Source organism: Bos javanicus, chromosome 29 (genome assembly GCF_032452875.1).
Source record: "Bos javanicus breed banteng chromosome 29, ARS-OSU_banteng_1.0, whole genome shotgun sequence".
Classification (NCBI taxonomy): Eukaryota; Metazoa; Chordata; class Mammalia; order Artiodactyla; family Bovidae; genus Bos; species Bos javanicus.
Genome location: NC_083896.1, coordinates 7,696,759 through 7,711,905, shown reverse-complemented (window position 1 = coordinate 7,711,905; position 15,147 = coordinate 7,696,759). Strand labels below are relative to the sequence as shown.

The following is a 15,147-nucleotide window of genomic DNA, read 5'->3' as shown; positions in this document are numbered from 1 at the left end:
ATTTAAGTTATGTCCTACCACTTTACTTCTTTCATTCATCTAACAAAAAATTCTGAATGCCAGTGAATTTCCAGGCACTAGAAACATGCAATGAAAAAAAATCAGCAACTAAGGGGGAAAAAAAAAAACATTAAAAATTGTTGCCTTCCTGGCAGGTGGGTTCTTTACCACTGAGCCACCAGGGAAGCCCTCATGAAGTTTACATTCTAGTAAAAAGAGATCCACAGTAAACAAAAACAGTAAGATACATATAATATTACATTATCTGGTGAAAAGTGCTATGGAGAAAAGCAGGGACTTCCTGGTGGTCCAGCGGTTAAAAATTCACCTTGCAATGCAGAGGACATACGTGGGTTCCACCCCTGGTCAGGGAACTAAGATCCCACATGCCGCAGGTCACCTAAGCCCACGTGCCACAGCCACTGAGCCTGCACTCTGCAACTAAGACCCACCCAATGCAGCCAAACAAATATTAAATAAATGAAAAAAGCAGCAAATGAGAAATGAGTATGCTAGTGAAAGTTGCTCCGTCATGTCTGACTCTTTGCAACCCTGTAGACTATACAGTCCACGGAATTCTCCCGGCCAGAATAGTGTAGTGGGTAACCTTTCCCTTCTCCAGGGGATCTTCCCAACCCGGGGATTGAACCCAGGTCTCCTGCATTGCAGGTGGATTCTTAACCAGCTGAGCCATAAGAGGCCAGGGTGACATAAAGCAAGATGGATAAGGAAGGCTCAGCGAGAAGGTATCATTTGAGTAAAGATCAAAAAGAAGTAAAGGAGCAAGCCATTAGGACGCTTAGGAGAAGAGGGCTTCAGACAGGAGGAGTGGCAAGTACAAAGATGCTGAGGCTCAGAAGTGTCTGCCACGCATGTGGAAAACACAGGGAGACTGTTGGCTGGTGAGAGCTGAGCAAGGAGAAGAAGAATGTGCAATGAGGCAGGCGGATCACAGGATCCAGACTGTTGACAGTTTCAGGACATTATCCTGAGGCTACCTGCTATTCTGGATGAAAGAGTGTACACAGATGAGAAACAAGAACCGATAGAAGTAAATGGATCCCTATGGATGCTGCATTGAGGCATGACATACAGGAATCAAGGTTGGAAGCGGGGAAACCACAATCCAGGCAAGAGATATTGATGCTGACCAAAGGGGCAGTGGTGAAGATGGTCTAGACTGGCCGTTTTCCAGATATATTTGGAGATAGAGAAGATAGGTGAACTATAACTTATGAGATGATCCAGACATGACTACCAAGCTTTTGATCTGAATTACTGAAAGCATGGAGCTGCCATTAGCTGAAATGGAGCAGGTTTTGGGAGGCACAGGTTTCACGGAAGTCGACTGGGACTTTGACATGTTAGGTTTGAGATGTCCGTTATGCAGATGTGGTGAGTAGGCAGCTGGATATGTGAGTCTGAAGTTCCAAGGCTGAGGTGGTCAGGACTGGAGATTTACTCGTATTTTAATTTCTGTACACCTCCTCCAGATTTACCATCCAAAGCCCTGTTGTCACTCTATAATTTGCTTAATTAAATCTACTGCTGCCCAGAACAGGTGCCAAAATGGGAGACTGGGCTGCTCACATGTTATGTGACCCACACAAGATTTAAAGCAATTTGAACAATTTTCCAACAGTTGCAAATTGGAAGATAAATACAAATATGGAATGTCTTGAAAATTCAGAATATGCAGAAATCTGGGGTCAATATTTTATGAATTGCTCCGTCGAGTTCATTTGAGCTGATCAGTACCAAGCACTTGGTCTTTTTTATGTTTATTTTTTATCATTATTGAGACTTAAATTTTTGAAAACAGTTTTAGGTTCACAGAAAAATTGAATGAAATGTACAGAGGTCAACTATACTTCAATAAAATATATATATATATAATTATTATTATAAAATATATATTACAAAAAATAATAAAAATAAAAAATTGATGAATATATATTCTGTTGGCCTAAAGACACCATGAAAAAATTATCTGTACTTTGATACTAAAGGTTCTGTGAACTGAGGAGTTTGAGAAACTCTGTTGTAGCTTCTCAAGTCTAGTCTAGAGGATTCTTTCATTAAGTTTAAAATGCACAGATACACACACACACCCCCTTCTACCACCATAAAGACTTAATTTTTATTCCAATACCATCAAGCATCATAGCTACTCTTATCTTTATTCTTCAAACTAGAGTCTATATCCCTTATGCACTGTGGTTTTCCTGTCTAAATATAGTATATTTAGATATTTCTTAATAAGTCAAACCAACCACATGATCTAAGCAATGATATATGCAAAGAATTCAGCTCATTCAATTCTTAGCTCTACCCAAAGTAGAAGGGTTAAAAATAATAATAAATATTCCTTTAAAATAAATACTATCCATTTTCAAAATGAAACTTAATCCTTGATATGTGAAAACTATCACACTGTCATATTACCTATTACCCCACAGGCAATAGTAGATGGAGCAGTTAGAAGGTAGCTACTACTTTGTAACCGGGCAAATCTCAGTTCATATCCCAGCACTATCTCTTACCTGCTATGTACCTTTTGAAGAGTTTTGTGTGTTTATCTGTTTTTTAGCCCTTGTAAGCGTAGACCTCTATGATGAGGTTAGTAACAGAACCTATAAGATCAGTTCCTTGTGAGCAGTAAATAAAATGATGCACAAAAAGTGCACAGTACCATGCCTGACACCCAATAAATGGTGGTATTCATAACACGTTATATTACAGGGGAAACAGTCCTGTCAACAAGTAATTTAAATCATTTGCTGTCAAACTTCACCCTACAAATTAGGTTGAAATGTGTTTGAATCCCTCACACAGTAGATAATTTCTTGATCTCCAATAGGCTGAGGTGGTATACAAGAAGCTAAGTTGTCCATTGTCCTTCCCGAGAGAGCACATTTACACAAGGCTGATGAGGAAGAAAGATTAAATAATGAATCAGGATAACACAGACTAGAAAACATAATGGTTCAGAGCAAAAAGTAATAATTCCGATTTCTCCCGGACATTTGAAATGATTGACTACCCTCTTCCTGAACTCGCTTGCCTTTGCATCCCAAAGCTGCTTTTGCTTCACTCTCCTCCATGGTACTTTCTCTTTCTCCACATCTTGGCTAAGTCCACAGTCATTTCATTAGATCATGAGACAAATAATTGCAGCAAGCTCTGCTAAATACTGGAAAGGATATCTAGAGAGGTACAGTAGAACTCTAATAAGTTGCTGAAAGGAGACAAGACAGGAGGGAGTGGAGCTGTGTTGATTCAAGGGAGGAAGGAGTTACCACTGGAGGAGAGAATTAGGGAAGTCTTTGTACAGGAGGTCCCTTTCAGGCAGGTCTTTGGGTATGTGGAGATAAAGGGAAGGACATGTGAATTAGTAAGAAGAACAGGAGCAGAGGTGCGGAGGCGATAAATACGGAGTGTGAATAAGGAAGAGGAAGTCCAAGGGGCCACATATTGAGCCTGTAATGGAGCACTGGGGAAATTAAACCAGGCATGTCTTTTGAATCCAAACTGTGGGTGTCTTTGGTTCACCTCAACGCCATACCAACATTCTCTCTTCTTTATTGCTTTATTGTGAACTCTCAAAGCTGAAAATGAAAGTGAAGTCACTCAGTTGTGCCCGACTCTTTGCAACCCCATGGACAGTAGCCTACCAGGCTCCTCTGTCCATGGGATTCTCCAGGCAAGAATACTGGAGTGTGTTGCCATTTCCTTCTCCAGGGGATCTTCCCGACTCAGGGATCACACCCAGATCTCCCACATTGCAAGCAGATGCTTTAGAGCCACCAGGGAAGCTCTCAAAGCTGAGTACCTACTAAATTCATTTATTCCTGTGCCCCAGGACTAAGACAATGCCAAAACACCCGGTGTTTAAAAAGAATTTTTTAATTCCTCACATCTCATCCCTAACAAATCAGAGAAGCCAGCATTCTTGTTCCAGTTCTACCTCTGACTAGCTCTCTGAGCCTGAGAAATCAATAGAAACCCCCTTTTAGAGCACAGCTTCCTCAACTGTAAAATGCAGGATTTGTTTTGATGACCTACAGGTTTTAACTCTGTCAAAATTACCTTTATTACTTCATCTAATCTATCCAAAAATCATAAAAGGAAAATACAGCTTTGTCATTTGACCTCCAAATGAATGACGTTTCACTTTGAATTAGGAAGATTTTGTTAAATGAAGAAGCACAGTTCTTAAGAATGCTCTTTAAGGTCACTCCCTAGTTTTTATGGTGAAAAATAAAATGGAATGCCACCTTAAGAAAAATGATTGCTGTATTTATCAATTCTAAAAGGCATGCCTTTTTCTGTTAGTGTTCAGAAAATTACCAAGTCTTTGAAGCATGAAAAACTTTTGTTTGTAAACAAAAAGTTTCTTTTGTTTATTGAAGAAATTTTTAGAGCAATGATGAAATAGTTGACTGAAGCTTTTTATTGAATAAAACTCACTAAACATGGACTAGAACCAAGTTCTAGGGTTATAATTGGGAAGAAAAAGCATCTCAATGCAGTGGTAGAGGACTTCTAATCTGGGGTAAGCATGGGATATTATGGGAGCAGATAAACAGTATCTTCCTCAGCCACCTGGACTCAAAAGAGACTTCCTGAAGGAAGTGAGATGGGTGATGACCAAAGGCCTATAAGATCTATTTAAGAAAAGAAAGGGGAAAGTGTAGTTAGCCAGAGACAACTGTACAAGCCACAGTATAAAGGGGATGGTAGTTGAACTGAAGCCACAGTAAGATATCCAGAATGGTCAAAATCACAGGTACAGGAGATGGGACTAGGATGGCTAACAATGACCAGATCAAGAAAGGCCTTGAACTTCATGCTAAAATGCTTAGTCTCTCACTCTGAAAGTGATGAGGATCCACTGAAGGCTGCCACACTGGAGAACACCTGACTGGAGACAGACGCTGCCTTGAGGAGCTTCACCTCTGTGGATTGCAAGCTGATGGGCGGGAAAGCTTGAGGAAGGGATGAGCTTTAGTGCAATGCTGCAGTAGTTCAGACGAGTTGTGAGGAAGACATGGCTACTGAAAGGAGGGATAAGAGAGAGCTATTTTCTAAGATAGAAAAGATAGGACAGGATTAATACCTGAGAATAGAAAACTAAAGGGAGTGGGGAATGGTGAAGTTTAAACCCTGACATATTTTCAGAGAGTAATTTAAGACCATATAACTTCTCAAGCAAGCTCTCAAACAACTGGGAAAAGTTAGTGGAACTCAATAATTTGGAATCCCAGGCTAGAGTCTCAGACTTGACCTTGTCAGGTTGATGGAGACTGCTCTAATACACCCCCCTAGAAGATGAGGCTCTTCCCTTCACAGAATAAACCTATTTCCACCCAAGGAGCAGCAGGGCCACCATACCCATCTGGGAAGGTCCATTCCAGAAGCAAAGAGAATACAATGTTAAAAAGACTCTCAATGGGTTGAAAGCTTTGCAGGGTTTTCCAACGTTAATTCTCAGAAGAGGGAGCAATCAAGTCTAAACATTCCACAAGACAACTCTCCTCAAAATGTTTCAGTTGAGCAATGACCGTAGTATCAACCCACTGGCCATTGAACACCAAACCCACTTTTACTGAGCAACTACAGCGTACCAGGCACCACGTACTACTTACCCTTGGCTCAGTCTCCTCGCTTATAAAACTGGAAATAAAATGACCTATTTGCCAGAATCATGGTGCTGTTTTAACTGCAAAGATTTTCTCTGATAAATTGATAAATGTACAGAACGACCCCTCTTAACCACTGGCAGAGCAAATGCATCCTTTCATAATTTGTCTGCTGCTGCTGCCTCTCTCCACCTCCTCCTAGCCACAGCCCTCTCCTCCACACCATGGCGATGGCAGGGCCCATGATTTGACTTTCTTTAGCACCTGACATTTCTCCTTCAGAGGTTTATCAAAACAGTCAGTAATCATCTGCATGATTATATTTAAATAACTTCATGTCCCCTGTGGAATATCAGATTCCATACCAATGCCTGGTTCATCCCCTCCTAAAAACCCTGTGCTTATCAAATGAATGAACACATTTTCCCAGGCAGGATCTTACACTTCTCAAATTCTCATATTGTAAAATGACTTTTTAAGTTAAACACATTAAAAAAAAATCTTAAGTATCATTTTGACCCTCAATGAGAGTAACTGTGTTCTGACAAGTCCACAGTGAGACAGATCCCGGGTTTCCTTTGCACCAGGTCAGGCCTCAAGGACTCCACGTACTTCTGAACATCTTGGACCCCACGAACTTCTCCCTCAACAGCTCTAAAATTTAGAATCTGTCCTCTTTCTAGTCATCATCTGTCCAATCATCTCATCCCAAGGACTTTCATTTCTTTCACCATGATGTTTATAATCTGTAGGCAATGAAGAACCACCAAAGCGATATTCTGGGAAGATAAACTTGACCTTAGTCCACATAAGAACTGGAGGAGGAGGAGACTAGAACTAGCCAGGGAGTTAGGACAGCAGGACAGGGGATAACAGAGCTGCCCCTGGTTTAGGGCAGTTGCCGGAGAGGCACAATCACCATCTGACCTGGAGATGTAGAGCATGCGCAGCTCAGAAGAGACGGAGAAAAGACGGCAGAGGTTTCAGGGCTTCGTAACTAGGTAAAAAGCAGTATAGTTCACTACACTGTGAAGATCGGTACGTGGAGAGATAGCTCTGGTTAAGATTTGCAAAGACATCATTTACTACTTTCATTAACAGCGGTAACGTCTATGTTCCTTGTTGCTGTGTCGTATTTTTGTTTTCTTTTGTACTTTCCACATTTGCTACATTGAGCATATATTACTCTACTACTAGAGAAAACAAGCAATCTTGCTTTTTTATGCGACTTGGCTATGACATATTGATCTTGCAATATATCTGAGATATCATAAAGGCAATGTCCAGTAGGAAGATGGAATTGTAGGTCTGAACCTCATGAGAAGGCAAGGTTATAAGCACAGTTTGGGAGTCACCTGTACAGAGTTTAAAGCCACAGGAATGCATGAGCTCCTCAGGAGGAGACAGAATTAAAAAGGGCCAGAGGATGAACTTTTGTCTCAAGGTGAGTGGCCGGGAAGTCCCTCCCGGGGAGTCACTGGTGCTAGGAAAGAGCTCAGGAAATCACCCTAGCCAGAGGCTTTGTTTAGTCTGATCAGGCTTAATCTCAGAGAATGGAGGATGTGGTGTGGACAGGACCCCTTCTGCATCACCAGAGAATTTCAGAGTCACGTTTACCAACACAATTTACTCACCATTACAGTGTATTTGCTTTCACGCTATCATGCCCACTAAACCATGAACTTGTTAAGGTCTTGTTCAAGTCTTTATTCTTGTTTCCCCAACCAGTACAGTGCCTAACAGATGTGTGTGTGTGTGTGTGTGTGTATATTAGTCGCTCAGTCGTGTCTGACTCTATGCGACCCCATGGAGTGTAGCCCGCCAGGCTCCTCTGTCCATGGAATTCTCCAGGCAAGAATACTGGAGCGGGTTGCCATTCCCTTCTCCAGGGGATCTTCCTGACCCAGGGATGGAACCCAGGTCTCCTACATTGCAGGCAGATTCTTCACTGTCTGAGCCACCAGGGAAGCAGCAGGCATTTAATAGACACATTTGCTGAAAAAATCAAACACACACATAGAAGCTGCTCCCCACATTCCCTCCTCTCAAGCATTTCAGCGCTCCTTGGTCAGGCTGCTCTGTGCCCACCTGTCAGAACCAGTCCTCTAATCTAAAGCCTAGATTAGAGAACGTATCCCACAGGCCTAATGCCCATGTGTCTGTGATGCCCAGAGAGTCTAACAACCTCCTTGTAAGAAGCCCTGAGGTGTGTTCCCCACCCAGCCCTCACCTCATGTCGAAAGTTCACTGTTCCGTTCAGTGTACATATTATTTACTTGTAAGCACATAGCATGTTAACCCACATGGTATTTAGAAACTCTGTAATTAGCCAGGCTAGAAACAAGACAATAACTGCCCACTTGAACGTGGCCCAGACTTGCCATGCATTTTTATTTTTTTGCCTGGCACAGCTGTTGCCAAATTTAGCACTCTCTACATTTTCAGATCCATTGCATTAATATTTAAGACACTTCTAAAACCTCCCGGAGAATTTGTCTTTTAGAAATAGATATAAAAGGGCTTCCCTGGTGTCTCAGTGGTAAAGATTCCACTTGCCAATGTAGGAGACACGGGTTCAATCCCTGATCCGGGAAGATCCCACATGCCGCAGGACCACTAGGCCCGGGGGCCACAGCTATCGAGCCCATGCTCCAGGGTCCAGAAGCCACAACCACTGAGCCTGGCTCCACAACGAGAGAGACCACCACGGCGGTCCATGCCCTGCCAGCAGAGCATAGCTTCTGCTCACCATAACTAGCGAAAGGTCGCACAGCAGCAAAGACCCAGCAAGCTGATAAATAATTAAAAAAAAAAAAATAGATATTGAATAGAAAGTGAAGTCACCCAGTCATTCCTGACTCTTTGCAACCCCGTAGACCTACTGGGCTCCTCTGTCCATAGGATTTTCCAGGTAAGAATACTAGAGTGGGTTGCCATTTCCTTCTCTACCAGATCTTCCTGACCCAGGGATTGAACCCAGGCCTCCTGCATTGTAGGCAGACGCTTTACCGTCTGAGCCACCAGGGAAGTCTCAGTTGAAGTCTACTGAAGAGAGGTCAAGTCCAAAACCTCGGTTGAATTTTACAATGTGGAAGCACATCACAGACACTAAAACAACCGAGCACTGTGACCCAGATGACCTTCAGGGCCACGATGCTCTGGGCTCCTGCCTCTAGACGCGGGTAACTCTAGACCTGCTCTGCTGCCCCTCTGCCTGTTGGAGAGTTAATGTCCTCCAGGGCTTCGTCACACGGCTTAGGTGGGGAAAGTCAATACAGATGTGCCCTGCGGGGAAATATTTTTCCTACGTGTTGGATTTTAACTATTTAGGGGAATGTATTACTTAGGAGAGTCTTGCCGTGAAACTTTCACGTGGGAGAGAAGGATTCTCTACATCACCTGCCAACTTTATTTTCTACTGTATCTGTTAAATGTGGGATTGAGTTTTCTGATGACCCACAGATCTGGTCATTTTTCTCAAATATATGCATCAAAGATGGAGTTAAACAGACCTGCTCTTCCTGCTCTCCTCTGCCACATGAGAGCTGTTGTGATCTTGGGTCTCTGATTCTTGATCTAATATAAAATAGGTTTGACACCACCTGCTCTGTCTATACCTTCAGCAACTCTGAGAAGATCAAGCAGGAAAATGTATGTGAAAGAAGTTTGTGAAAACAGTTAATAAAAGAAGAGTAATAGCTAACATTCAGGACGCATCAGGCACAGCTTTACATGAATTAACCCATCTCATTCTTTTAATTCTAAGATGCAGGGTCTACCATTGTCCCCAGGTTTTAGACAGGAAACTAAGGCACAGAAATTAAGTAACTTGCACAAGTCACAAAGCTAGTAAGTAAAGTTGGAATAAGCTGTTACATACTAACTGGGCATGTTAATACTGGAATGGGTTGCCATGCCCTCCTCCAAGAAAACTTCCCAACCCAGGGATCAAACCCAGGTCTTCTGCATTGCAGGTGTATTCTTTACCATCTGCACCACCAAGAAAGCCCATGAATACTGGAGTGGGTAGCCTATCCCTGCTCCGGGGGATCTTCCTGACTCAGGAATTGAACCAGAGTCTCCTGCATTGCAGGCAGATTCTTTACCGGCTGAGCTTCCAAAGAAGCAACTGGGCACAGTGAGACCATATTAGAGCTGAAAGAGACTGCAAGAGACAATACCGTGCAGGAGATATCACAGGAAAACAATTGTCATTTTAAAGATGGGGACTGAGATCCAGCACGGTTTCATGATTTGCCCAACGTCAAGTATCTCAGTTTTAGAATATCCATAATTTATATTTATTAGACTACATCTGAAGTATTCTATTTCTGAACTGTGGGAAGTAGAGCAAAACTATTAGGAACCTAGGAGCTAGATTCAATGACCAAGTTTTAAGTTCCAGCACTACCACTTAACCAGCTATTTTACTGGGAAATTAAAAATTATGTACGCACAGACAACTGTAAGAATAAATGTCTAAAGATGTTAGCTACTATTACTATCACTGTCCTAATTCCAGTACCTGGTTCGCAAAGCACAGCAAGATTTGTAGACAAAATTGTGTTGTTCTCTTTGAAAGTGCTAATGGAGTCATCAAAGTAATCAATAGAATACTTCAGATGTATTCTAATAAATATATTATTTATTATATTTATTAAATATATAATTAATTATATATTATTAATTATGGATTATACATTATGGATATTCTAAAGCTGTAATACTTGACATTGGGCAAATCGTGAAACTTTGTTGGATCTCAGTTGCCCATCTTTCAAGTGGCAATTGTTTTCTTTCCCTGCGATATCACTGTGGTGCCTTCTCTTGTTGCAGAGCCTGGGCTCCAGGGCGTGTGGGCTTCAGTATCTGGAGCACAAGGGCTCAGCAGCTGTACCTCGGGGCTCCAGAGCACAGGCTCAGTAGTCGAGCACTCAGGCTTGAGCCCCACAGCATGTGGGATCTTCTCAGATCAGGGCTCGAATCCATGTCTCAGGAGGATTGCAGGCCGATTCTTTACCATTGAGCCATCAGGGAAGCCCAGAAATAGATTTCTGTTCCATTTCTTTTCACTCTCTGCACTGTGGTACCATCCAAAAACATATTAGCAATAAGGGAAAGAAGGCAAGGATAATCCATCTACTAAATAAGCAGTGCCCTTAAAAAGGAATTGTGTATAACCCCAGTGGGTCCCTCACAGGGCTATGGTTATAAAAAGCATGGCTTGATTCCAAATCAAACAGACCTGAGTCAAATTCAGCTCTTCCACTTACTAGCTGGGTGGCCTTGAGCAAAATTACTTAATTTCTCTGACTCTATCAAGAGTTTCCAAATCCAAAGCTAACTCAGATGCTCCTCTATGGTGGAATCACTGGGATTCAGAGTCTTCTATGGGGTTTGTGGGATTCATCTCAGTGATTTCAAGGTCTACTTCACAAGTTCCTAAAAGGTACTTTCTGCAGTCTTTTGCAGAAGCAGACTGGCCAGTCTAAGTGACCACAAGACAAAGATCACGGGAAATAGTTGAACAAATAGGACCCGACTTGGCCCTGAACCAAATGGATATTAAAAGTCTAATTGAGCAAAAGATTCCCTTGATAGCAGATGGATGTGATATCCTCTCAGGACAGGGCAAGTTTCCTCTACTTCATCAACACCCCTAGCAAGCTCAAAATGAGTGTCACTACCCGTGCCTGTAAGACACATGCCAAAAGTAAGCAGCAAGCAGACAGGAAGCATTCCCCAAGGTTGGACCGACAGGCAGATCTAAAGACACTCTAAGATACACTTAGCTGATTGGGTCTGACTGGGGTCTGACTGGGCCACTGAGGCTGGGTTCCATATGCACTTACTCTTCACAGGACTAGCTATGGAGCTTGAAACATGTCCATTCTACACTCCAATCATCCTTCCCCACAATGGCCCAGCTCCACCTCCCCCCTCCACCTCTCAACAAGCTTTGCCTGCTGCCCAACTTCTAAGCCGGCTTCCTGGGTAGCTCAGTTGGTTAAAGAGTCTGCCTGCAATGTAGGGGGTCCCAGTTTGATCCTTGGGTCAGGAAGTTCCCATGCAGAAGGAAATGGCTAGGTACTCCAGTATTCTTGCCTGGGAAATCCCATGGACAGATAAGCCTGGTGGGCTACAGTCCATGGCATTGCAAAGAGTCAACACGACTGAGTGACTAAACCACCATCACCAAGAACTTCAAACCCAGCCCACAGCGCTCTTTGGGCTGGAGGCTGAAATGACAGGTTAGCATTGAACATCAAAGCTCTGGGAAAAATAAACTTCCCTACAGAGATGGTGCACACCACCATAGCTATAGAACTGACTTTCTGAGGCTCCTTGGATTTCTTATATACACAGACTTCTGTGACTATAGCCTCTACGGCAACTTCAGAACTGGAGGAGGTATTTTTAAGCTTGAGAATGAAATTGCTCAAGATGGCATGTTGTAATATGGATAGAGCTGGAAAATGGTGCTGGGTGTTTTAGAACAGGTTATATTCGTTCATCAGGAATTATTGTTTAATAAGATCTAATTAGCACACTCATATCATGTCCTTCTTGCCTAGCATTTACACATATTCAAAAAACAAAAAGTAGCTAGTATAGCAACAATTCCTGCAGGTCTCCTAGGGAGTAAGTACTAATGGGTTCAGTTAGCATTTGTCGGTTTTCCTCTCGTTTTCTCCTTTGTTGGGAGAAAGCATTCTATTTACAGATAAGGAACGGAGACTAGGAAGTTGGGAAACTTACTTAAAATTGCCCAAGAGATATGGGGTGAAACAGGGATTCAGATGGAAGCATTTCAAGTGGAATTTAGGCTCTTCATCTCTATACCCGAGTATTCTTAGGACACTGAGATTCACAGACATTATGTAACATGCCTGAGGTCACATCCTCATTTGATTTTCACATAAAAAACTAAATTACAGCTACACCCCTGTTCAAAGAGTAAGCTAATTCTACACCTGGGTCCTAGAGATGTTGATGCAACATCAGAGGTGTTAGACACTAAGAACAGCAGCAGCAAAGTGCCCAGGCTCACAGAGGGTTTTCTACATATACAGCCCAATCAGGTAGTGGCCAATGACATCTTCTGGTCTCTGCTAATCCCTGTGCTCCTAGAGCAGTTAACGATGCCACTAAAGGCATGAATCTGTTCACATGTCAAGAGTTTTATCATAAGACCTGGCAGCTCCTGATTAAAGAGGCACCGGAATCCCCAGAACAAGAAATGCCCTTCGGAAAACTTCCCACATATGTTCTCACTTCAAGCCATAATAAAGTTTCCAGTCAAATGCATCTGCTAAAATGAACCTATTTTCTCAAACAGAAGTGGCCAGTTTGGGTCCAGCACTTGTAAAGGTTCCTAGTGCCACAGACTATGAAATAGACCCAGGTGAAGTGGATTGATTGTTTGAAGGGGTTCACAAGGAATCCCAGGGGACCTGAAAATTTCTTAGCAGGAGAGTCCCGAAGTTGTCACTGTCTGACTGCTTTCCAACTTAACGGGGAAGCGGCTGAGCTGAAGGGGCTTGTGGGGAGCAGGATGGTGAGCTCGGGATCCGCAGTGAAGGGTTGGACACGCCGACAGTCTGGGTCCAGGGACCCTTTGCACCTCCACCTTAGACTGAAGCCCCAACTCCTGGTACAAACCCTGGGAATCAAATTCTGATTTCAAACATTGTAAGAGGCTCCTCATTTTCCAGACCTCTCAGTGAAAACTTTAGGAACAAATCAAGAAATCTGTGGCGAATGTCATAGAAAGGGGCTGCCCCAATGGCTCACACGGTAAAGAAATCCGCCTGCAACGCAAGAGACCTGGCTTCCATCCCTGTGTTGGGAAGATCCCCTGGAGAAGGGCATGGTCACCCGCCCCTGTATCCTTGCCTGGAGAATTCCATGGACAGAAGAGCGCGGTGGGCTAGAGTCCATGGGGTCGCAAAGAATAGACCCTTATACAAAAATGACCCTAACAGGAATATATATACTCGATCTCCTTTTCATAGACGAGAGAGACAGAAGGACAAACAGAAACAGTGAGAGATTTACCCCCAATGCAGACACAGAAAGGTCCTTGGCTTTCTCAAAGCAGAGAACCTCCAGCTTTCTTGATTGAACGCTAGAAAAGCGGGTGTCGAAAGTTGGAATAAAGGGAGCAGTTAGGAACAGGAATTGGGAAACACCACAAGTCCGGAACTCTCCTGGTTCCCTCTGTGAACTGGTCTAGGGGCTTCCCCTCGCGGGTCCCGGCACCAGGCTAGGAAGGGCGGGCGGGACGCTCCGGGCGGCGTCACCCGAAGGACTGCCGGTGCCCGGAAAGTGAGCTGGGGATCAGAACCTAGTGCAATTCCGGAGGGTCTCCCTCTGGGTCCCGGGGAGGCCCGCGCTGAGCCCAGAGATCCCAGGGGAGGTTGTGGGAGGCGGAGATAAAGCAGCCGCCGCAAAGCGCCAAGGAACGCACGTGAAGTTGCAGCGCGCTAGGGAGAAACTTTTTTTGTTTCCTTTGAAACCAAGTTTGCAGTCCACCCCGGAAAGTTTCTCTTGGCGCAGCGCCCGGGAGGTAGACCCGGGTCTCCGCGGGGCCGCGAGCCGCTGCCCTGGCACAGGAGATGGTCTGCGAGGTGCCCCCGCCCCAGTTCCCGGCCCCGGGGCTCACCAGCGATGTCCCAGAGCTGCAGGCGCACCACGGTCTCCGGGTCCCAGTGGAGCACCTTGAGCGCGAAGTCCACGCCGATGGTGGCCCGGTAGTGCGAGGAGAAGTTCTGGTGCACGTAGCGCTTAATGATGCTGGTCTTGCCCACGCCCAGGTCGCCGATCACCAGTAACTTGTACAGGTGCTCCTTGTGCGGGACCTGCATGGTGGCGGCCCGCCTGCCGCGCGGTGCCTGCTGCGGACCCGGGAAGCGCCGCCGGGGGCCGGGCCGGAGAGACTCGGGGAGCGCGAGTGCGGGCGCGAGGCGGCGGCGGGGCGGGACGGGGGCGAGGGCGGAACTCCTCCCCGGCCGCTGCAGAAACGCCCAGACCCGAGCCCCGCGGGCTGACCCGCCTGCTCACCCCGCCCGCGCGGCTCGGGGGGAGACCCGAGCGATTCCTGGGCCCCGGAGACTGGGGAGGCTCACGCGCAGATGCCCTTTTGCAGACGTTATTCGTTACAGCTCCTGACAGTTTCCGAAGTGCTTTTCTCGCCTGTAATCCTGGCCACAAAGCTGGAGGTGTGGGTTTCAGTTTTCAGGTTTGGCAAGTGAGAGTGTCTAAAAAGTTAAGTGAATTGCGGGGAGACAGACGGTAGGTAACCGGTCTGGCTGAACATGGGACTCTTGAGGTCGTGGGCTGCGCCTCCGCCCCGCGGGGTAGAGAGAATTTGGAGGCGAGGCAACGCGTAAAACAGTTTTAGGAGGCCCATCAGCTGGGTTTGGGTCCTGCTCTCCTGGTTTTCGAGGTGAGTGACCTCACTCACACTAGTCATCTGAGCTGCCCCAGCCTCTTCTTTTTCCGT

General features: G+C 44.9%; 1 protein-coding gene across 1 annotated transcript in view; it reads right to left on the bottom strand.

Annotated features, from left to right (window-relative positions):
- The window catches only part of RAB38 (RAB38, member RAS oncogene family), a 63,005-nt gene extending 48,368 nt beyond the window's left edge, over positions 1 to 14,637 (bottom strand). The window contains exon 1 of the mRNA XM_061406020.1: positions 14,308 to 14,637. Within this exon, the coding sequence (XP_061262004.1) occupies positions 14,308 to 14,509 (202 nt within the window). The 5' untranslated portion in view covers positions 14,510 to 14,637. The remainder of the gene's footprint in view (positions 1 to 14,307) is intronic.
- Between the last annotated feature and the right edge of the window lie 510 nt (positions 14,638 to 15,147).